The 22,300-nt window shown below is 44.0% G+C and overlaps 1 protein-coding gene across 1 annotated transcript; it reads left to right on the top strand.

Annotated features, from left to right (window-relative positions):
• Positions 1–18,736: 18,736 nt before the first annotated feature.
• RASD2 (RASD family member 2) lies at positions 18,737–21,047 on the top strand. Its single transcript, XM_054386848.1, has 2 exons — positions 18,737–19,007; positions 20,518–21,047. The coding sequence occupies exons 1-2, from the start codon at positions 18,737–18,739 to the stop codon at positions 21,045–21,047; spliced, it is 801 nt and encodes a 266-aa protein (XP_054242823.1).
• The last annotated feature ends 1,253 nt before the right edge of the window (positions 21,048–22,300 follow it).

The following is a 22,300-nucleotide window of genomic DNA, read 5'->3' as shown; positions in this document are numbered from 1 at the left end:
TCTGCAGCTCTCCTGCTACATCACTTAGCACAACAAACCTTCCCCAGTTGCGATCCTCTGGTCTATTGTGTTGAGACTCCAGTCAGCATTACAGTTGTCAATCACCTCCATCTCCTCTGAGGTGGAGGTATTTCTGATGAGCTTAAAAGGGTTTTGGAGCATAGCACCACTTTTCAGAGAATGTAGGGGAGCCAAATGGGTTCTGGGAAATGTTTCTGCGTTTTTGCTCTCTAACAAAGATTTGCATTCCGGAATGTCCCTGGTTTGTTTCACCTTTGCTAAGTATTCACAAGTAATTGCTGCTGAGACTCATCTGGGGCCCACCAAAGCTGTTCCCTGTGCTGAGAGTTTCCTGTAAGCATGCAGATAGATGCATATGTAGGTGAAGGGTAGTAAGAATGAGAGGAGAGGAGAGAATGTTGTACATGATTGTGGCCATAATGCATTCTGGGGAGTTGGGATGAGGGGGCAGAAGAGGGCTGTCACTCTCCTACTAAAGCAAATGGGAGCCCCAGCCCACCTGGGACATTACATTTAGGTGACTTTCTGCCACTTAGGTGGTTGCACAGTGACTGTGTCATATCAGGTGTATGGTTTAATGAAGACACCTACTTTCTTTTGCAACAGGCTGTGACACTTGCCAGCTGAGCTGGGAAAACTGGGCTGGGAAAGCAGTCATTTATCATGAGCTGCCCAGACCCTGGCATGAGCAAGGGGTCTGGCTGGAGAGAGCAAATATCTATCTCTTATATGAAAGAAAAAAAAGGAAGCAAGAAAAGAGGTCAGTGCTGCTTACTCTTGATAAAGCTTTTAACTACAGAATGTCATATTCCTTAAAACCCAATCAGCCAGTCATGCTCTAGGCTTTAACAGCTGTAACTCTAACTGAACAAAGAAAATTAGCTGATCTGCAGCGTGAAAACATAAAGTACAGCAAAAAATCTAAGTGAGTTTGCATGGTAGGAGGGTCTCACTACACTGGTATTGATTGTCCACACTTCTTTGCCAGCATGGCCTTTCCAGCCTCCCACTGATGACAAAGCCCAAGATGGCCCATAAAGAAATGTACTTTCATTTACTGCTATCAGTCAGCCTGCAAGCAGCAGAGCAAATAACTCACTCGATAATTAGCATCTCTGCTGCTGGAAGAGCATGAGGCCAGCCTTACTGAGGAGGGAAATCTTGGCTGACATCTTCCCACCCTTGATGCACTGCTGTCTCCTTCCCTGGAAGAAGGATTTTCATTGTCCATGTCTGACAGTGTCATACATTACCTCTCAGCTTCCTGTCACCCAGTGACACCAACAAGAATAGCTTCAGAACTCAGGACAGGGAAGAGTTGCCTGGGGTTGGAGCTTAGAAGCAAAGAAAATTCTTCTAAGGGACAGTCAGATGGGCAGCTTCCCATTTGAAGATGTGCATTCCTTATTCATTTATCTGTGCTGCCTCCCAAGTAAGCATCTTTGTAATGGCAGGCTAGACCTGGATTTCTGCTTGCAAGCACTCCCAGAAGTACTGTGTCTGAAGGTTAAAATGTGCTGCAGTCTGCCCTTAGAGGATTCCTGGGTCTCTTGTCACAGGATTGTTCATGAAAGGCGTAGCTGCACTTCTGCTTGTGATAGTTAGGGGTAAGAAAGGCTGGTGTTTGTTGTGATGGTGTGTTCTGAAGTTCTAGAGATGGAAGAGGAGCTGAGCAGGTAATTGCTTGGCAGAAGAGGACTGATCCCTGCATGACTGATCCCTGCATGATCCCTGCACTTCCCAATGTCTCAGTCAATCGAGTTACACATGGGACAAAAAGCAGTGTGGATTTCAACACTTCCCCTGAAGATGTAGTCCAAAGCCAGCATTCAGAAACTGTCAAGGCATCAGACTGCTCCTCAACTCATGCCAATCCATTCCCTCTTTTTCTTGATGTCTGAATCCTTGGGGAGTTAGTCAACTCTATATCCTCTGCATCCAAAACTTTTCTCTCACTCTCCAGCACTGACTTTGGCCAGTCCCATTCACAGTTAGACACTCGTCCACTTGCTATAAAGCTCTTCTCTTCTCCCAACACTCAGTGTACCAAGTTTAGTTCCTGCCCTAAACAAGGCAACTTAAGGATGTCAAAAGCAGGTTTCTCTCTATACAGGTTTCTGTTGTGTATTCTGGCAGGGTGTGACTGAGAGGACAGGGAGATGTGACCCTCTGGGAGAAGAGGGTGACCTAAGCTGGACTCCAGGCAAACAGTCACAGGACACTCCATCATTCCCCAAGATCCTTCTCTTAAAGGACTGCACTCAAGCTCATAATTTCAGTAGATGGGTGGCCAGAGTCAAGTAAATAGTAGGTATTGCCTTTCAAGGCTGTGACAGAAGCCAGTGCAGGCCAAACTGCTCATGTTTAGTTTTCTGGCTGACATGCATGGCCTGCATAGCCAATGTGTCCACTTCACTATGCAGCCAGCCAGCCAACCATCCATCCATCCATCCATCCATCTCCCTGGAGTTTCATAATAATATCCATCTGTTCTTTAGCTTGCTTACAAGAAAGGATCATGGGGTTAGAGTGGTACCAATTAGCACATCTTGTTGAGACTGTGTTTAAAAATATTCACTGACCATCTGTGTGGAGAGAAAAATCCATTTCTGTTAACAAGGTTGTTTTCCTTCTGACGCTTGCTGTCTGCACTACTCAACTTGGTACACTGAGTGTTGGGAGAAGAGCTTTATAGCAAGTGGACCAGTGTCTAACTGTGAATGGGACTGGCCAAAGTCAGTGATGGAGAGTGAGAGAAAAGTTTTGGGTGCAGGAAAGTAGCAGAAGAGCATAAAACAGGGGAAGTATTCACAACATTCGCCCACCCCAAACCCCACCATAGACAAGCCCCAATGGCACGGAGCTATGCTCTGGATGCACTATCTAAAAAGGATTCTGTGAAGTGCTTACTCACTTGGTGTCCAAAGATGGAACACAAAGGGGGATTTTGCAGAGCACAAGCACTGCACTACCACAAATTGGGATTTGAAAAGATCTCATGGCAGGAATGACAGATGTTCCTCAGCACCACTGACTCCAACTCCATTGTGATTGGGCATTTTATCTGTGATTGCCTTGTTCTCTCCCTGACAATGGAAGACAACAGAAGGTATGAGACATGTAAAAGAATTTGGCTCAGGCCAAATTCAATAAAATGGCTGAGAGAGAGTGCTTGTACTCCCTGTGTGAACAGGGAGATTGAGGGGGGTGGCTGCCAGGAGAACAATGAGCAGCTCTCTGCCATCCCTCTGCTACCCCCAGCAGGGCACCCCCTCCAAGAGCCACTTGGCTCATTTTTAAATTTATCCCATGCTAACTCCATTCTCAGAGCTCCATCAAAAATGAAGCACTGTGAAAGACACTCACCATATCTCCCACAAGTCCTGGGATTCAGTTTCCTCACCATATGCGTACACTGGGTTAGGCTTGCTGCTGGTGCCACCTCGGGGAGAACGCAAAGCAGCTATGGCTATAGGCACGAGAGAAACGAGCGGCAAATCAGGCTTGGCTGGGGGGTCCATGGATGCCAGCCAGAGAACTGAATGTAAGCTTGGCCTATGCTATGGGCTCTCTTACAGTCCCAAAGGGCACTACCCCCTCTCTACAACTCTGGCCTGCTGTGTCAGACTGTCTCTCAGGACAGAGAGTAGTTGGTGAGGAATGTGGATACTGTCTGGTTTTGATAGCAAGGTCTGGCAGTCTGAATAAAGCTGGGGGACATCTCCATCACCACATGCAGATGCAGGCAGTGTTGCAGGACCTCTCTGCACTGATAGGACACTGCAGTGATAGGACAGTCATGGAATAGAAAACCTTTAGCTTAAGCAAGAGTTAAAAACTGTGCTGTAACATATTTACTGGCTGCTTATGGCTTTGTGTGGAGTTGGGACTGATATACTACAGTCCTAGGGCTGCTTAGCTTCCTTTGGCAATAACCAGAGGGGAGGGGGCCATACCTGACATTTCAATCTTATGGCTATACACCATTTTCAACTTTGTGTCATTACATTTTCTTTCACTGAAAAGTTAGCATGAAGGGAGCTTACAGACCCAAGCTACCAAATGTGAGAACCTTCCAGTGCAGGCTGTTTTGCATGCAAGGGTTACCTTGCCCAGGTGAACAGACCATAACATTCTTCCCAATTCTGAGCCCAGCGAGTCTAGGCTTGCTCTGATGAGGCTTTAGCAAGAGTAACTTTCCCCTCTGGAGGTGGTGGCACAAGATGTGACTGTCCCTCCCTTCCCTTTGCAGATCCATTTTCACGAGTCCGATGGGCCACACACAGGACAGCTGTAAGAGTTGGGGCAGGGGTCTGGAAGAGCCACTGAAGGACATTCAAGGCAACTCTGCTTTGCTTTGTTCTCTTTCCACAAGTACATCCACCTTCAGAATATGTGTAACTCCTTGTAACCTTCTCTGCTTGAACTTTGCAAAGAAAAATTAAAAAGACAGTTTTAAACCATCACACTCCTCTATCACCTGCCCTTGTTCCCTCCTGACCAAAGGATGAAAAATACCTGGAAGTACCCCAAAAGAATGTGTACGTGTTAACTTTGTTCCAACAACTCATATAATACATACCCTGAAGGTCAGTCTCTGGAGTGCTGGAAAGCTGTGCCCTATCTAGAGCTGATTTCTGTAATGAAACAAGCTGTCCAGCCACAAAGCAGGTAGTGACCTGGCTAAGTTTTGCCCAACCAAATGCTCCTCATCCACCCTGATGATCCATGCCTAAGAAAGCTTGGCTAAGTTCACTGAGAAACATAGCAGGGCGTGTTACACAGGCCAAAGCACTGAGGGATATCAAAATATTAATATCTGGGCAGCCAGGGCTTTTTGCTATGTGGGAAGTCCTAGCACCTCTGACTAGGTGCTAATGGGACACCAAAGGTGTTTGTAGCAATGTCAATACTACCATGCCAAGCATTTTGAAATTTGAGCCACCTCTTCCCAAGTCATGAGATTGGCTTGAAAGATATTAATATTTATTTTCTGACCGAAGATAGGAATAATCTGCCTTTACATCCAAACATCTGAATTTGTAGGGGTTGTTCAAATGATGCTTACCCAATTTTCTCCATGCATTGAAAACTTGGTTTGTTGTCTTTGTGTTGCTTTCCCTGCTTTAAAATAAAAATAAAACTGAGTGGTTTGTTTTGGTTTTTTTTTTTTCTCTCAGCACACAAATCCAAAGCCAAGAGGACTTGAATCTCATCAGCTGTTTGGAGATTTACTGTAAAACCACAAGGATTTGCACTGGTTATTGAGCAGCCATATGCTCGGCTCAGCGCAGTGCCCTTTGGTACCTCTGACCAAAGCTGCCTGTCTGTCCCCTTTAAAGCTCTCCCTGCTGGCAAGAGTTTACATTAGCTCAGGTAGAGTGAGGACATCAGATTTATTCTCTATTTGCCCTTTTCAGTATTCTCAAATAAAATTTGTCTAGCGTGATAGACACAGTTGCTAGTGATGTCTAAACAACTCATAACTGAGGCTGTAATGAGCCATGCTGAAAGCAGATCTCCAATCAACCCCACAAACTGTTATATGCTGGGAGAACCTCTCAGAGGTTCATCCTGCAAACAAAACGCCTGGCTTTTCGTCACCTTTCCCCTTTGTTTATAAAGGGAGGACAAGGAAGTTGTTTAGCAGTTCACCTGAAAACGTTTATTGCCTAAAGTCCTCACTGGCAATGAGAGCAAGATGCCATCACACACCCCCTTCATCTTGTCCTTGCTGCTGCAAGTGGTGCAGGCCTGGAGCACACAGTCTTTTAAAGCTGGGTGTGCTGAGACCCACCAAGGGCTACAGCACATCTGTCAGGGGGTCAGAAATCCTATTTTTAGTGGTGCACTTTGTACTTGAAGAACCCTTAGTGGGCAAAAACCACTGAACCAATAACCTTTCTCAGGATGTGCTCCGATGAGTGATGGATAGATTGAAAGGTGCTTTGGAGGCTTCTGCTGTTGCACAAAAGCTTCTGAAGCCTCCAGAAGGAAATTCAAGGCAGGGGTGAGGCTTTGAAGGAGGCACAAAGCTCTAGCAGATCACTGATTTCTAACTACCCAAGGATGTGAAATGTGGGCTGACGAAGCTTTGCGTGTGCGAGAGAAGGGAAGTGCCCTTTCGCACCTTCCCAACCTGCTTCTAGTTGCATAAGCCTGAGAGCGCAAAGCCTGAGGTTGCTATGCCAACTTGATTCCCTAATTCCTCCCAACAATCTCCCTGTCTGAACAATATTGTGGGCCTGCAAGAGTGGTAGCACACCCCAGAATGATGTACCCATGACAAAGGCTTTATTCAATGAGTGGAGCAGGCTGAAGAACTCTGAGAGGTGTGCGTACCCGTGGTCTGTGTGCAACCAACAAGGGACGGCACCAGAGGGACTGGTTTGCAGCACTTCTGCTTTGCTATTCTGCATGATTTGCCTTTAGTGCTGAATTTGATTTCAAGTCCTCACTGGCAGCACTGAGCCTGTGCTGTCACTCATCAAAAGAAGCACAGGTGCAGCCTGGATCTGTGTCCTTGGCTTCCTTTCTGTAGCATTAAAGTGTAAAGTGCCTCTCAAAAACACTGAGAAGGAGAAACCGCGATTTCCGGGTGCTTACATAAACTGTCATCATGTGCAAAAGTGGAAAAAAATTGAACTCCTTATGTTCTTCCTTTACTCCCTCCCTTAAGAAGGATGCTATATAGAATTAGGTTGTATGGTGAAAGGGTCAAATCCTTGAGACAATACAAAAATGCAATGTGGTGTAGGTCTGTAACGCATGGAAGAGACTGGCAGATGAAGCAGGTCCAAGTTTTCGTATCCTATCCTAATTAGCAATGACTTCCAGTACAAATTCTTATGCTTATTCCCTTCCCTTTGTTTGACCTGCCACATAAATCACACACCCTTTTCTCTACACCCCAGCACTTTCAGGAGTGGAAATCCTGATGGGTTAGTTTGCCAGTAATTAAATTTGTCCCTTCTGTTCATTTCACAGTTGCCCTCTGCTTTGAAGCAAAGTGCAGGTCAAAGCCAGTGGGAACTTTTAATAATCTGGTAGTCTCATCCAGTGTTGAAGAAGGAAAGTTTTGTTGTTAATTGGATTCTTGTGAGATTATCTAAAGAGGAACAAGCTCCTCTGGACAGAGGGAGGTTGGGAGAATATAGAGTGATGGAGAAGGTAATGGGTAAATTTATACTCCTGTACACGTCCTCTGAGTCTTCAGCCAGAACAAACATGCAGAAAATGCCTTGGATCTGATTTTCTTTGACTCAGCAGCTTGCTTAGTCATTTACACCAGAATAAAAGCACTTTGATAGGCTTTCATGTCAGAAAGATAGCTTTGTACATTGCTAAAACTGAGGTGCCAGGCTAGCACAGCCTGCAGCCTGAGCAGAAGAAACAAGCTCACAGCAAGAAAAGGCTGGTGTTGCCCTCAAGCTTTTACCAGGCAGGACAGCGGGACAGAGGCTCAGACTGAATTGCTCTAGGCTTGAAACCTTGCCCATGAAGAGGCAAGAGCAGCACTCTATACAAGCAAGAACTGCTTGTAGCCATTACTAGAAAAATCTGAATTTTCTCCTTTCCAGACCACCAGAGAGCTATTCAGGCAGAGCAGCCAGGCTCAGGAAAATTCTCTGATTACACATTAACTGAAGAGACCCATTCAGATCTGGACTCTGTCCTTAAATATGTGTTTTTTAGGTAAAAAATAACATTCTAGTCATTTCTGCTGCAGAATAAAACCTGATCCTGAGACACCCTGAGGGCTTCTTTCTTCTTATCTAGTTTGTTTTAATCTTGCAGATTTTAAGTCTGTTCCATGAGTTTGAGGACTTGATGTATATTTTGTGGAGAGACTGTAGCAGGCAACACTGCCTCTTTTTAAGGGGCCAAAGCTGTTCTGTTCTCTGGTTCCTTTCAAGGACACAGGTGAGGTTATTCATATATCCATTAACTATACTTCACTGATGGTTTTGGTACTCTGCAATAAACATTTGTACTATACACTCTTGGCCATACAGCTGATGCCTGGCTCTGGGGACAAGGACATGTGGACTCTTATTTCCACTCCTGCAGTCTAGAGGCTATTATTTTGCATGGCCCTTTCCAGACAGATAGAACCCATTCTGCTCATGCTCCAAACTGGATAAAAGCAATGTACCTCTCAAAAGGACTGATTAACTCATGCTTTGCAGCTCATTAGTGATGGTTGCTTAGTTTTCAGTTAGTATGGAGTGAGGGCAGAGGGAACTCAAGTCTGGAAAAGCTCACCCTGAGTCACCTGGAAGTTACTGCTAAAAACCTGTATGTGCATTCATTTTTTTCTAACTGTGAACTGCTAAAGTACTTATTGTCCTGCTCCATAGGAGGGACTGAGTTTAGCTTCCTTCCTAGAATTTTGCAGACTATGAGGAGATAGTAAAAAAGTTACCATAGGAGTACATAGTATTGCCATTATTATTATAATGGATTTCACTTTGGGTCTTGAGCACATAATTTCAGTCCTCTGAGAGGGGGAAGCAGAACTAGAACAAAAAGAAATACAGAAGAACAATCTGTCATTCTCACCTGTTCTTCCATCTGGAATGATTCCCATTCCCTGGCTTCATTTGATTATTAGTAAAGGAATGAGACCTTTTTCAATTGCCAAAGCATTCTTAGTTTCTTAATGAAAGGAACAGTAAAAAAGAACCAGGTTCTAGCACAGGACTGGTCCTTTGTTTAGAGGACAACACAGAAAAAATTAGCCCAGTATGAGGACACAGTGCCCTAATTCATATTAATCATCAACATGTTGCTGTTGTTCTTGTAAGTGACCACAGTGAAACCCAGTGCCAATGAAAACCTGTGCAGATGCAGAGCCAGAGCCACCAGGAAGTTTCAGGGTGGCAACCCAAGAAGATCACTTAGTACTAAACATCCCCAGTGCCCAGGCTCTGGCTCCAGTAAGACAACCAAGGGAAGCACCTGAGCAATCAGCTCGAGGTGGCACAGCCCACCTGCATGGCTTCAGGGAGCAGCAGAGGATTTAGAGAAGCCCATCTCCCAGGCATAAAACCACAACAGTGTTGACAGATTTGTGCTCAAAGGAGATACTTGTAAAAAATACCCAGGTTTTACAGGTGAATTAAGCCATTTTCTGTAAGCACAGGTGTAGACAGGAGGTGTTGGTGGAATATGAACAAATGTGAAAAACCAGATCCTTAGAGAAATAGTTTTTTTGCACTCAGCAGCTTGCAAGGCAAAGAGGGCTTCTGAATGGGAGTGTTTATAGAGACCCAGCTGATCCCACTTAGAGTGGCCAGGCCCAGCTTTGTGATTGCCCCTTCTTAGCGGAGACCAAAATAGAATAGGCAGTCACAGGCAGGATCATGTGTGCTGAAGAGAGTTTTGGCTTGTCAGTCTCTGCTTCATGCATTTTTTATGCATCTCCTCTTGTTTTTATGCCATTTGTTTCATCTTCGTTTTCAGCTCTATTTAGTTCTGCTCACTTTAGCTGTTCATATTCCCATCACAGGTAAAAATCATCCAGAGACAATCATCAGCCATGCCAAGAGAGTCAGAATGGACGGTAAAAGAGGACAGGTAAGGTCATATCTTGGGGAGCTAAGTAGCAACAGTGAGAACACAACTACAGAAATGGCCCAAAAGGGATCATTTTCCTCTCTGTCTTTTGGAAGCACTGGGGATGATGTCAGCCAGAGGAGAACTTTGGGGGCCTTTTGAATGAACCCCTTGCTATCAGAATCATTCAGCAGCAGAGATGTGCATTGGCACCCTCCCAAGTATGGAGTGATCTTTCTGGACGCAGGGCTCCAAAGGAGACAGGGAAAAGGGATGCTGAACAGGGGCTGAAAGTCGTGATGTGTAGCTACACCTACTCCTTCTTGAAAAGCTCACACAGCATTCTGTAGTCACTGTCAGGTGAGTGCATGACTTGTCCTTCATTCTGGCAGGATCATAAGCTACATGGATGGATGTTGTGGGGATCACTTTTCCTCCATCAGAGCCTTGGAGACTATAAACCAATCCCACCTTGGTATTCATTGAGGGTAAAGAAATTAATGGTACACTTTGGGGATTTTTTTTTCCCCTTCATATTCTCTTCTGGGGCTTTTTTGAATACTGGAATTTTTTTTAAGCTTTAATTTTGCTTCTTAGTAATTTTTCAAAGATGGGGGAGATTTAAAAGCTTCAAGAGTGGAATGAAAATGAAAGGGTGCATGCATCTCTGGTAAGGAAATGTAGACATGCTGTGTCAGTAGCAAAAGGAAAGGAGGGGAACTAGAAATGCAGTCTTTTCTCCAAAAGTTTCATTAAAATGTATTTTAAAAAAACATTCACAGCAAGAGCAGCAAATAAGAGACGACAGCAAAGCAATTCTTTTACGTTTTTCAGGGATCTCAGCAAGTATTATTAACCCATTTTACACCCTGGGATGCTGAGATATTACAGCCACACACAAATTCTGTGACAGCACCAGGAATATAGTCAGACCACCACCTTCTCAACTGTATGCCTTCTCCAGCTGTATTCTCCCAAGAATTACTGTTCTCACTTGTAACTGATGATCATCAGCACTTATCTTCCCAGTCACTCTAACACCCCTGGAGAGCCCTTTACTGAGTTTAACTGCCTGGGATGTACAGCTAATGCAGCGGGACTATTACTTGTGGCTGCTCACCTACTTGCCATTCAGAATATGACTTGATACCTGCAGTTTACTGACTCCTGAAGACTAACTTTTCAGCCTTGCTTGAAGGGAGGGCCACCAAGCATGAGAAATTAATGTGGGAAGGAGGGAAGGTGAGGGGGTGGAAAAATGAGCCCCCTTTACTGAATAATAAGAGGAGTGAAAATGAATGAGAAAAGAGAGAGAAAAGCTTGTTTAAATATTTAATCTCTGTTGCATTTGCTTTTGAAGAGGAGACAAAAGCCTTGGAACATCTTTTGTCTTGAACTAATTTTGACCAGCATGCATCTGTCACTTCTGTCATTTGCCTTAAGGAGGAGAAAAACAGATTGGTCCTGCTGCAGCAACCCATCACATCAGTCTCTGTCTCTAGCCGTGGCTGGTATCTGGAGCTGCAGAAGGTATAAATTATTTGTGACAGGAATATCTCTGTCTCACAAGTCCACACTCCCCCAGATCCTGGTGCAGAAGAGGTCAGTGTCCATGCTGCCTGGCAGCTGCACTTTTCTTCAGAGAGGAGGAAGCTGCTTTGAGGGGTCTGAGGAACAGTTGCTTGTTGATGTGTCCCACCACAAACGAAGTCACTTCACTTTAGGTCTTTACTACCACTTGGTGCCAAGTGGTTAGTGCAATATATGACAGTAGTACTTTGCCTTTGACTTTCCGCATTCCTCTGGACATCTTTTTAACCAGCCTCTCCCTGCCACATTTCTCTTCCCCTTCTTTTGGCTTGCCTTCTCAGGCCCTCCCTCTCTGCTCACCCACAGTCTAGGCAGAGTCAAAATAAGCACAGCTGTCTTGTCTGCTGGCCACAGCTGCACCATCTGCAGTGCCTTCCACAGCTGAGGCAGCTCCATGGATGAGCTGGCAGGACCCACACACCAGCTTCAGAGGCAGCAGCTGGATGTGCTAATGAGCTGCTGCATCAAGGAGGTCATTTGCTGTCAGTTAGTCCTACGTATACCAGGTTGTTGAGTTGATATAACTCATCTGCCATGTGTTCTGCTTCTCATGTCTCTCACACTGAACACCCAAACTCGAAGACTGCAGCACAAGTCATAGCCAGTGTCACCCAGTGAGTTAGGCTCAGCACCTGGTGCTGGTGATTCTCTGCAGCTATAGCCTGTTATCCTCCAAGACAGCCTTAGCCAGATAAAAGCCTCATTTAAGCTTTTAGACTGGAGGAGTAGGAGGGAGAAATCCCTCCAGAGAGTAATTCATTGTGAGCCTGGATTTTAGATTGGTAAATACTTGTAAGCTCTATGAAAGGCTGATGGTCTCTGACTAACCAGAGGAAATTGCTGAGGCAGGGAATTTTTTCTTTTCATCCTTCTGATCTGAACTCATTTACTTCATAACCCTAAAAGCAAGGAGGTGATGCCATCCCAACATCTCAGATGGGGGGCAGATACAATGTGAATTCTCAACCAGAAACCCTCGGGACATCTTTGGAAAAGCAAGGATTTTTAAGCTCTGGTCTCCTGAGCCCTGAGAGAAGGCATGAAGACCAAGCCTTCTGTCAACCCCTGAAATAGGAGCAAACCAGGAAAAAATGAAGCAAATAGCTACAACAATATCTCTCAAGCCCCTGAGGGCTCACAGGTAACAATTACCTTTCAAAAGCTTACTTCAGAAGTAATTTCTTATTTTCACTAGCTATTTGCTATGAGATCAAACAGAGAAAAGGTCCGTCCTTATTTATTTTGATATAATTTAAGGAACTCCATTGGCTACTTTAAATGCTGGAGAAAACAGCTGAGTAGGAGGTTGGGCTGGGTGAAGCCAGCTAGGCAAGTGTTGTGTATTTTGGCTTACAAAAGGGCTTGAGTAGGCTGAGATTCCAGGCTGATGAGATGGTCTCCATGATGACTACACTTCTCTTTCTTGGCAGAGACCCCCCTATACTCATATGTGAGCCACAGGCATGAAAGAGGAGTTTATTCTTTGTACTCGTACAGGTCTTGACTTTGCTGATTTTTGAAGCTGTTTCTCCCATGGCAGTGATACTAGGATGCTAGTCATCCTGTTTGGATCTAATTGTTGACCAGACACCAAAGACAGCAGCCCTTGACCAGGTTTGATCTGACTCAGGAATGGAAATTATCATATCTTATTTCAAAATATTTTATGAGTCATAAACATCCTCCTCTACTTTTTGCCAAAGAGAAAAGCCTCATGAGCTGAGAAAGGAGTCTTGATATTGTGGTGGAAAAAGAGCTGAGTTCAGGACCTGACCAGTTCACAAATACTGCGGTGTTCCAATGGTGCTGTGCCAAGCCATGCCCTTCCTTCCCACATCTAAAGTTGTCTGCAGGAGCTGCTGTTTCCCAAATTTGATCAATGATATTTGTCTTTGTGTTAACCTGGGACCTTCAAATCTGCTTCCTGTGCAGGAAGTAGGAGATGCTGCCTCTCACAGATGGTTACAGCAGGGCCATTCTCATGGCCTCTGTTACGGCCTTCAAAGTCTGTTGGCACAGAGAGAGGTACAGGTGTGTCAGATTAAGTGCTTGCATCAGCCATGGCACCTTTCTCAAGAGCTGCTGGTGACTGCTCTGCAATGCCAGGAGCACAGGAGAAGGAGGGAAGCATTATTCTGAAGGTGACAACAGAAACTTCCTCATGCTTGGAGAAGAAAAATGAGGAAAAAGCAAAGCACCTCAGGAATTCCTCAAAAACTGCCGGAAATGTGGGGATCTGGAGATGAAACAGACAAGGTAATATTTTTTTTAAATAGTCTTGTAGATCTAAATCATTATTTCAGCTCAAAAAGGAGGAAAAATAGTCAATACAGTGAAATAAACTGCAAGCATGATTTTTTCACTTGGAGTTGAGTAAACTCCTTGAATACACCCTTATTTTCCTTTGTGTTTCTTTTTTTTTTTTCCCCGACCCTTGATCTCCCCACACTTTCAGCTAGCTTGACCTTTTTATTTACATTCTTATTACCCAGTTCTAGTTCAATTTTTCATTTATTTAAATATTAATAAAATAACAGCAGTTAGGCATTGTTCTTACTGCTTAATCAAATCAAACAGCAATCCTAATATATCATCTTCGAGTTTGAGGGAACAAGAGAAAATACTCCATGTAACAAAATAATTACAGCAAAGCCCCTGTTGGGAAGATGAATCAATCCACTTCTATCTAGCAAAAAAAAAAAAAAAGATCATCAGGGAAGTATAGATCTTTTAGAAGCAGCTTATGAGTCTTGCAAAGTAAGTGGAGGCTTTGTGCCTCTCCTACACATACACAAACTCATTCCTCACACATGCATATGAGGAGGTCTCTGGTGGAAACACAGGGAATGTGCAGTCTGCAATGCCTAGGAACTTTCTGTTTAGAGGGGAAAAAAGAAAAGACTTTTTTCTTCAATAGGCACAAAATCCCACCCCCTCAGCAGCCCTCCTTCCCTCTGTGTCTGACACTGACTTCAAGGGAGGAGTTGAGCCAATTATCTGAGTCCTACAGAAGGAAAATCTGCAATTTGCCAGTAGTTGTGAGAGCGAGAGGGAGAAAGGCAGGGAGGGAAGAAGAAATACTTGACTGACAAATGTAAGGAAAAGCCCCTTCTGTCTTAGAGTGTTTTAAAGCAAATCTCAGACCAGAAGAAAAGAAGCTCTTGGGGGCTTGTGCCAGGCAAGACCCAGGGAAGTGTAGGTTCATCACAGACAACTTCGCTGATTTGAACCCACAGGGGCTGAGGCAGAGCAGAGGCAGGGTGGGCCAGCCGGATGCACCCAGGACCCTGCACAACTAGGTGTCGCTCCAGAGACCCCCTCCCCCTGCAAAGTGCAACTTGCAAGAGAAGCCAGTGGGAGTGGGAGAGATTCTGCCTCTCCTTCTCTCCAGCTGAGGCTGTGAGCAGAAGAGCTCATCTCTCCAACGGGAAAAGCTGTCACTGGTTCTGAGACCCTTCTTCAGCCTGATCCAGTACTTACCATCCATGGGGGAACACCCTCTGGAGCCCTGCAGTCCTTCCCAATCCTCTTAAGTTCCCAGGAAATACTGAGCCCAGAGCAAGCAACGTGGGATCCACAGAACAATAGCCCTTTACAGCAGCAGCCACCTCTGATTGAAATTATCAGCTTCAACAGACTGCATCAAGACCCAGGACTGCTCCTCCAAGAAAAGAGAGGTAAGACAGTAGCAGGGAGTTTGGGATAAAACAAACATCCCACAGGAGTGATTTTGGTATGCATGAAAATTATGGGAATCCTAGAAGTGATTTTTAAAATGACAGGTCTGTTATGTACAGTACAGTTTGTGTTTGCCTATGTTCATTTTAGCTGAATGATGCAGTGAATTACCTTGGGATGACAAATAGAGACACAAACAGTAGATGAAGACTCTGAAGTGCAAGAGAGGCAGTTCAGAAGTCTGTTCATGGATGGGGAATGGTATGAAGGATACTCCCTGATGTGAGGACGAAAAACTAAGGTGTAAGAGCTCTAGGAAGGTTGAATGGAGAATGCCTTCCTTAGGTATCTCTCTCCAGATACTCAGGATCAAATCTGTCAGCACCTCACTGAAATTCTAACAAACACACTTCAAGAGCTTGTAAAAGCAGGTGCATTGACATTCTCTCCAATATCTGTCTATGAAAGAAGCAGTGGTGGTTAGATATAAGATAACACAGAGAGTTAAAAGAAATGAGGTTTAATGTTGAGTTTGGGCAACTGTTTCAACTCTCTCTGGGCATAGGAACCTTTCCCTTTATTAAGTGGAGATAGCACTCTGCCTACATTTGTATGGCATTTTTAAATCCCTGTGCTGTACTAATGTAAAGTTTCTAGCACCAAGTCGGTGCATAAAGCAGAAGGTAGCACTGGGAATTCATCTATGCTTAAGCATTTAATAAACTGGGAGGAAAAGATGTAGATTATAGCCAGCTGGAGGTTGGTTGTCTCCTCATTCTCTTCTGATTGATTTTGCTTTATTTAGTACATGAACATGTGGTCTCTCTCTGTTCCTTTTCTTCTGTCTTTAATCTTTTTCAATGCATGAGTCCCTGTGCTCCCCCACACCCCTGGGTGTGAAAGCTGAAGTTTCATTTCTTTTCTGAGGGGAAAATAAACCAGGTTATATTGAACTAGAGAAAAACTGGAGTCAGGGGATAAGAAGAAAGAGCACGAAACACAAATATAAGCTCCTGGTTCAATGGCATGCTCTGAGTCAGATTTGCAGCAGAGGTGAGAGATGGGTAGCAACTCTATAAATCAAAGTGCTGAAAGGCATCTTTTGACTTCACGTGAAATTAAATGCATTAAGGCGAGCACAAAAGTCCTCTTGAACGAAGGCCTTGATAAGTGGAACAAGAACATCATAAGCAACTATATAATGCATTAAAATCTTCATATCCTCAAGCCTCTTCCTCTTTCACACACCTCTGACCTTGAGGCAAAGCATCCTTAAATAAGCAAGTGTCTGCACATAGGATTTTGCCCTTCATGGGGTGGAGGCAGTGTGATTTAATGGCCAGAGATGCAGGAATGAGGAAAGGTGAGAAGCAGTTTGAAAGGTAGGAGTCCCAGATTCTGTTCACATGTCCCATTTGTTTGATCTCAGGTGATCACTCAGCTTCCCTGTGCTTTATTCTCCCTATCTATGGGAAGTTGTGGCAGCAATCCCTTCTCCAAGCTCCTCAGTGCACTGAGGTCCAAAGTAGTGGAATTCATTTCAAGGTGGAGGAGAGAAATCTCTAAAGGTGCAAAATCACCTTCCACACAGCTGCAGTGCCCCGGTCCACCTCCTTTGCTGTGTGATGGGAGTTTCTCTAGTCACCAGCACCTTGGTAGCTAGCTGTCAGTCAGCCATGGAATCCACAGGAGTCTGACTTGTGAAGTTGCAGGCCAACTCCCCCAGCATGCACATTCTGTACAGGACATAGAAGGCATTTGCTTGGAAAGCTTAATTCCGCTCACTTTCAGATAGTGCCTCAGCAAACTGTACAAAACTGACCTTCAGCAGGTATGAACCGATATAGTCTGCTTGTCTTCATGCAGTCCATCCCAGTCTGAAGAGCTGACTCATTTCTAAATACTGAACCTGGGCTGTGGAGAAGTTTGTTGGTTTTCTCATTAAATCTATTTCCCTGGTTTTCTCTGTCAGCTAAATAAAGCCTGAGAGGGTGAAAGCAAACATCCCAAAGCAGCTCTGACACCATTTGTCTGCCCACGGAGGCAGGGCAGTATTGACTAGCTATGTGAGAAAGGGCTGATGGAGGATACATGGCAATGTTGAATTAGAGATTGTATTTGGTGTTTCTGCACTGTTGGAGATTGGTCCTGTTCTGAATAAAACACAAAGTCCAGTTCAAACACCTGGTGTGGTTCTTGCTGTCATTCCCATCACAGCAGTCCCAACAGTACCCAACGCTCTGCATGTGTATGTCCGCCCAAATTTATGCTCTGACATTTCTCTCTGGCTCTGACAGCACACTGTCCTGCCCACTGAATGTAATTCAGAGCTTGAGATATTCTTGAGGAAAGCATTGCATTTTATTCTGTGCTTTAGATAGGGCTGAATGTGCTGTTGGCACGCAGCAAATGCAGGAAAAATAATAAATAGTCATGTTTTGCTGTTGTCTTGGGCTATATCACAGTACTTATAATGATGCTGTATCAGAATTCCAGAGACGACTGTATTTAGCAGTGGCCAGAGATGCTTTGGTGCTTAGCAGGTGTTAAACAAAGTAAAAGGTTTCAAGCTTTTGACTGAGATAAATGTCAGCTGCATAAAAACTTGGGAGAAAAAATTCACTCAAGGGAGTGGGAGATAAAATTCTCTCAAGGGAAAGATAGGAATCCAGATCTGGACCCAGAAATGGACTTTCAGTGTACATAAAGTACTTGCATTGTAATATTAAATAAACAACACCTAAGTTAAATAAACAGCACAGTGGGAACTGGATTATTCTTTAATAAGATCCTAGTAACCAAAATAAACTCTGTCAAAAATGTGCCTTCTTTGCTTTAACAATTAGCTTCCCTCATACAGGGGTTAGATTTTTCCTTTTGGCACACGATTCATTTGAACTGGCACATGAAAAATATCTGAGCAACCCTCTTTGCTTTCCATCAAAGTTTTCTGCACCTGAATGCTATGTCAACATGTGATCTCCAAGGTAATAAGATTCATTTTAGTTGTTAGAGGATGGAAATCTTGCCTAATAGCTATATAGGGTGGCTGTCCTTCATCTTGTACTTAGCACCCACAAAAGACCGTGACGTCTATAACATGTGTGTATGTATAAAGACTGAAACTCCTACAAAATCTATGTTCCTGCCATTCTGTCTATTGCCAGCCACCCTGCTACAATCCTGATGGTTTGCTGACAGAGACCAGCCCAAAAAGCAAGATTAAAATCTGTTTTCTAAAAGGCCAGTGAAGGCTGTCGTGTGGCTCAAACTCCTTGAATCAGCAAGGAAGGCTGTATGGGACCAGCTATTTAAAGTAACTGAGATGTCTAGCTTCTGCTGATGTCAATCATGATTCTTGCTTCTGTCTGACTTTTGGCTAATCTCAGAAAATTTGTGTTATTCAGGAAACCAAATGAAGTAATCTAGGCTCTACTGGTAGCTACAGTGAGTGCAATACATTGGGAAATCTGACCTCTGTGTTTATGTATCTAAATGAGACCCAAGCTCTGCTGAACAAATCTGGTAATATCTAAGTGACGCAGATGGTGGAAAGGAACTCAGTGTCTAAGTTGAGCACAGGCAATAAAATGAGCCCTCAATGTTAAATAAAACAGCAAATTACAATTCAAGCCCATCCTATTTTCAATCCTCATGCCTTCATTTTTATATGACTTTAAAATAAATGAAAAAAAAAATATGTATCAACAACATGAGACTGAAAAAGTGAATCATTTCCAATGAGAAGATTTCTCTATGGATCATTCATCTCTTAACCAGGGCTACACTCCAGAGCACAAGCTTGCGGCAAGGAGTTGCCCTGCTCCGTCGTCCCTTTAGTTTCTGGTCTTTCCTCCAACTCTGTTATTTCCTCTTTCAGGATCAAGCAATGATGAAGACTATGTCTGGTGGAAACTGCAACCTGAATGTGCCAGCCAAGAACTCATACCGCATGGTAGTGCTGGGAGCCTCCAGAGTGGGCAAAAGCTCCATTGTCTCCCGTTTCCTCAATGGCCGCTTTGAGGACCAGTACACTCCCACCATTGAGGATTTTCATCGCAAGGTCTACAACATCCGGGGAGACATGTATCAGCTGGACATCCTTGACACCTCTGGGAATCATCCTTTTCCTGCTATGAGGAGGCTTTCTATCCTGACAGGTGAGAAATTGGGGGGGAAGTCTGCAGGTGGGGAACAGTGAGTGAAAGATAATAAGAACTGACGTTAGCCTGGAAACTGTAGCCTGGAGATGACTATTTCTCAAGAGGCAGCTAAAGAAATTGCTTGATTTTCGTGGCAAGATGCACTGCTCTAGAGAGATATTTCTTGGCTAGGATGCTCCAGGCACTATTGAAAGCATATTAGCTGCAAAGAAGTCCACTGGGTGAAGGTCTGAAATTGAGATTTCTCTGTAGTCTATTTCCCTCCTACCTTCCCTTCCTACTCCATATTTTTTATTGCAGTCACAAATAAATGGCTGAATAAAATCTCACGGGCATGAAATGCATCAAGGGACAAAATAATCATGTTGTTACGAGACCCAAGCAGTGACAAACAAATGTAAAAGTCACAGGAATGGAATTCCAAACAAGAAAATCTCAAAGATTTTTTTTCCCTAAAATTTCCAGCCTGATGCCCTTGGTTTAATATTCCAAGGACAGTTCTACTTTTGCCCTTTCTTCTTAGTCTATGGCTTATCAAATGTGTTAAAAGAGGGGGGAGAAAGAAAATGGTGGGCTCATCTTGTACGTTCTCCTGGTCAAGTTGTTCCTGTTGTGAGCTAAGATGTAATCTTCAGTTGTGAAAGTGGAGATATATTCAGCCACAACTCACAACAGACTTGCTTCCTGTATTTGCTGTGTAACCTTCTAGCTGAAACATGACATTGACATCTGACTAGGCTGGTGTCCATGTCTGGCAAAGTCCTAGGGCCAGTTTCTGGGATGTGGATGTGAGCTTTTGTCCTTGGAAGCTCTCTTAGCATGTTCCACATGAACGTCATGCAACAGGCAATGATTTGTGTTATTTTATATTTGCAAAAGGAATTGTAAGTCGGGAAATGTCAAAAGGAAATGCCAAGGGATCTGTGTCATTTTTGTATTTCTTTTCTTTCCATGATCTGATTCTCTTGAGCAAATTACATGACAGCAGAGCACTGCACAATGGAAAACCTCTCCTTCCTGACTTAGGTGTTGAGGACTGATTAGCTGTAAAGCCCCAGTTCAGGTGTTGCTTTTTGTACTGTGTAACCAAAGAGTCAAGGCTGAGTGGCTCTCCACTCCTTCTGGGGTCAGAACAGGCTGTGTTTTGCACAGAGATATAAAAGAAAGGAAGAGAAAAGAAAAGCAAAGAAGCAGAGCTGAGATAGAAACAGGTTTAAAATGGGCCTTAACTTGTAAGTCCAGTGCAACCTAAGAAGAAAATCAGATATGGCTGAAGTAACGTCACTGACGAGTCTTTTCCATGGCACTACAGAAAGGCGTGGGGAGTTGAATTAGAAGGACTGGATTTAAAGTATAGCTGAGTGAATAGATTCAAAAGGACCAAATTAAGACTATGGGGAAGAGATGGCAAATAAACCTATTGATTTTTTTTTAACATTAGCTCCTCTGACACAGGCTGTGACCAGCAAGGCTTTACAGTACCTTTTTTTTTTTTTTTTAATTGCAGGGGATGTTTTTATTCTGGTATTCAGCTTGGACAACAGAGAATCTTTTGATGAAGTCAAGAGGCTCCAGAAACAGATCCTTGAGGTCAAATCCTGCCTGAAGAACAAGACCAAGGAATCAGCTGACCTCCCTATGGTGATCTGTGGCAACAAAAATGACCACAGTGAAGTATTCCGCAAGGTAAGCTCAGATGAAGGCGAGGACCTTGTCTCCAGTGATGAAAACTGTGCTTACTTCGAAGTTTCAGCCAAGAAGAACACCAATGTGGATGAGATGTTCTATGTCCTCTTCAGCATGGCCAAGCTACCTCATGAAATGAGCCCTTCCCTCCACAGGAAAATCTCCATCCAGTATGGTGACACTTTCCAACAGAAATCCTTCCGGATGCGGCGAGTCAAGGACATGGACGCCTACGGCATGATCTCCCCCTTTGTTCGTCGGCCAAGTGTCAACAGTGACCTGAAGTACATCAAATCGAAAGTTCTCAGGGAAGGTCAGTCCAGGGAGAGGGAGAAATGCACGATCCAGTGAAGGGGGCTCACACTTCTATCTGAAGTCATCCTCCACATGCAGTGCCTTAAAGAAAAGTCATCTGGGAAGCACAGAATGGGCTCATGGAGGTCATTGAGAAAACCCAGTACTGAGAAAGGACAACTCTTCCTGTGGTTTCTACTGACTCATCAATATAAATAATGCTGTCCTTGTAAATGACTGGGGGAAATCATATGCCTGAGCTATGAGTGCATTTCTGTCTTTGTAATGTAGTTCCTCTTCTTTCCCCTTGTTGTTTAACAAGTGCAGACCTGAGGAATAAAGGCATTTCAAGCTCATCCTTGTCGAGGAAGGTCAACAATGTACAGAAGGCATTAACAGTTGCCAGGCATGCAGCTCTTGCTGAGAGGAGGTTATGTCTGTGTGCCTGCGTGTCTGTGTGCATGCACATGTGGAGCACTACTTTAAAAATAAAAATGAGACTTGCATTTCAAAGGGAGCAGTCTTAACTGAGGTTTCCCAGATTGGGAGTAGACTATATATGGACACATGACTCTCACTCACTTCTGAGAGGACCTGCATCGAGAAGACCTTGATTTTATGTTTGCTGGGACAGTTATAATTTCACATTAGCATGGATGTTGTTTTGTATTATAGATTTTATTTGGGATTTGGGAGTTTTTTATTGTCCAGGAGTGGGTTCTTAGCAAAGATGGCAAGTGTGATTGATATCAAAACAGTGCCTGCCTTCTAGCAGTGAAAGGTGTTTTTAATTTGTAAAACTATGTAATCTGTGCATTGATTGAGAGTGAAATTGTTCTGCCAAAAGCTAATACATTTGACTGCTTTGCAAGCCTCGTGTGTTATTGTTTCCCAAAGCAGTCACATTGACTCTGCATACTGCAGTGCAAATGCCACCCTTTGCCTAGCTGGCCACTGGAGCAGTGGGTCCTTCCTCTGCTTGTATCAGCCAAGGCTGACCAGATTTATTATGTAGTCTCAGGCAAGACAGTTTTCCTTCAAAATTAAGAACTGAAAAGTCATGGGGCCAGCTCTGTCACAGTTCTCCTGTTAACACGCCTTCAGTCATTTTGTTCATAGTTTTCCCTGTTGTCTGATGGTTTTCTTGACAGAAACCTTTACACTGCAGAAGTTCTTCAGAACAGAAGCCTTATGCTGGCTCTCCAAACAGGGCTGAAATGGCTGGACAGATAGATCTTGGGCTGTCCATTCAGTTCTTCCCTTTCTCAACCCAGTCCAGGCTTCCTTGTCTTCAGCTCTCTCCCTGTTCT

The sequence above is a fragment of the Indicator indicator genome, chromosome 14 (genome assembly GCF_027791375.1).
Source record: "Indicator indicator isolate 239-I01 chromosome 14, UM_Iind_1.1, whole genome shotgun sequence".
Lineage (NCBI taxonomy): Eukaryota > Metazoa > Chordata > Aves > Piciformes > Indicatoridae > Indicator > Indicator indicator.
The sequence above is the reverse complement of the archived record's forward strand: the minus strand, read 5'-3'. Positions and strand labels throughout refer to the sequence as shown.

Coding starts and splice junctions, on each gene's coding strand:
- RASD2 (XM_054386848.1), top strand. CDS start 18,737: ATGATGAAGACTATGTCTGGTGGAAACTGCAACCTGAATGTGCCAGCC. Junction 19,008..20,517: donor GAGGCTTTCTATCCTGACAG/GTGAGAAATTGG, acceptor TTTTAATTGCAG/GGGATGTTTTTATTCTGGTA.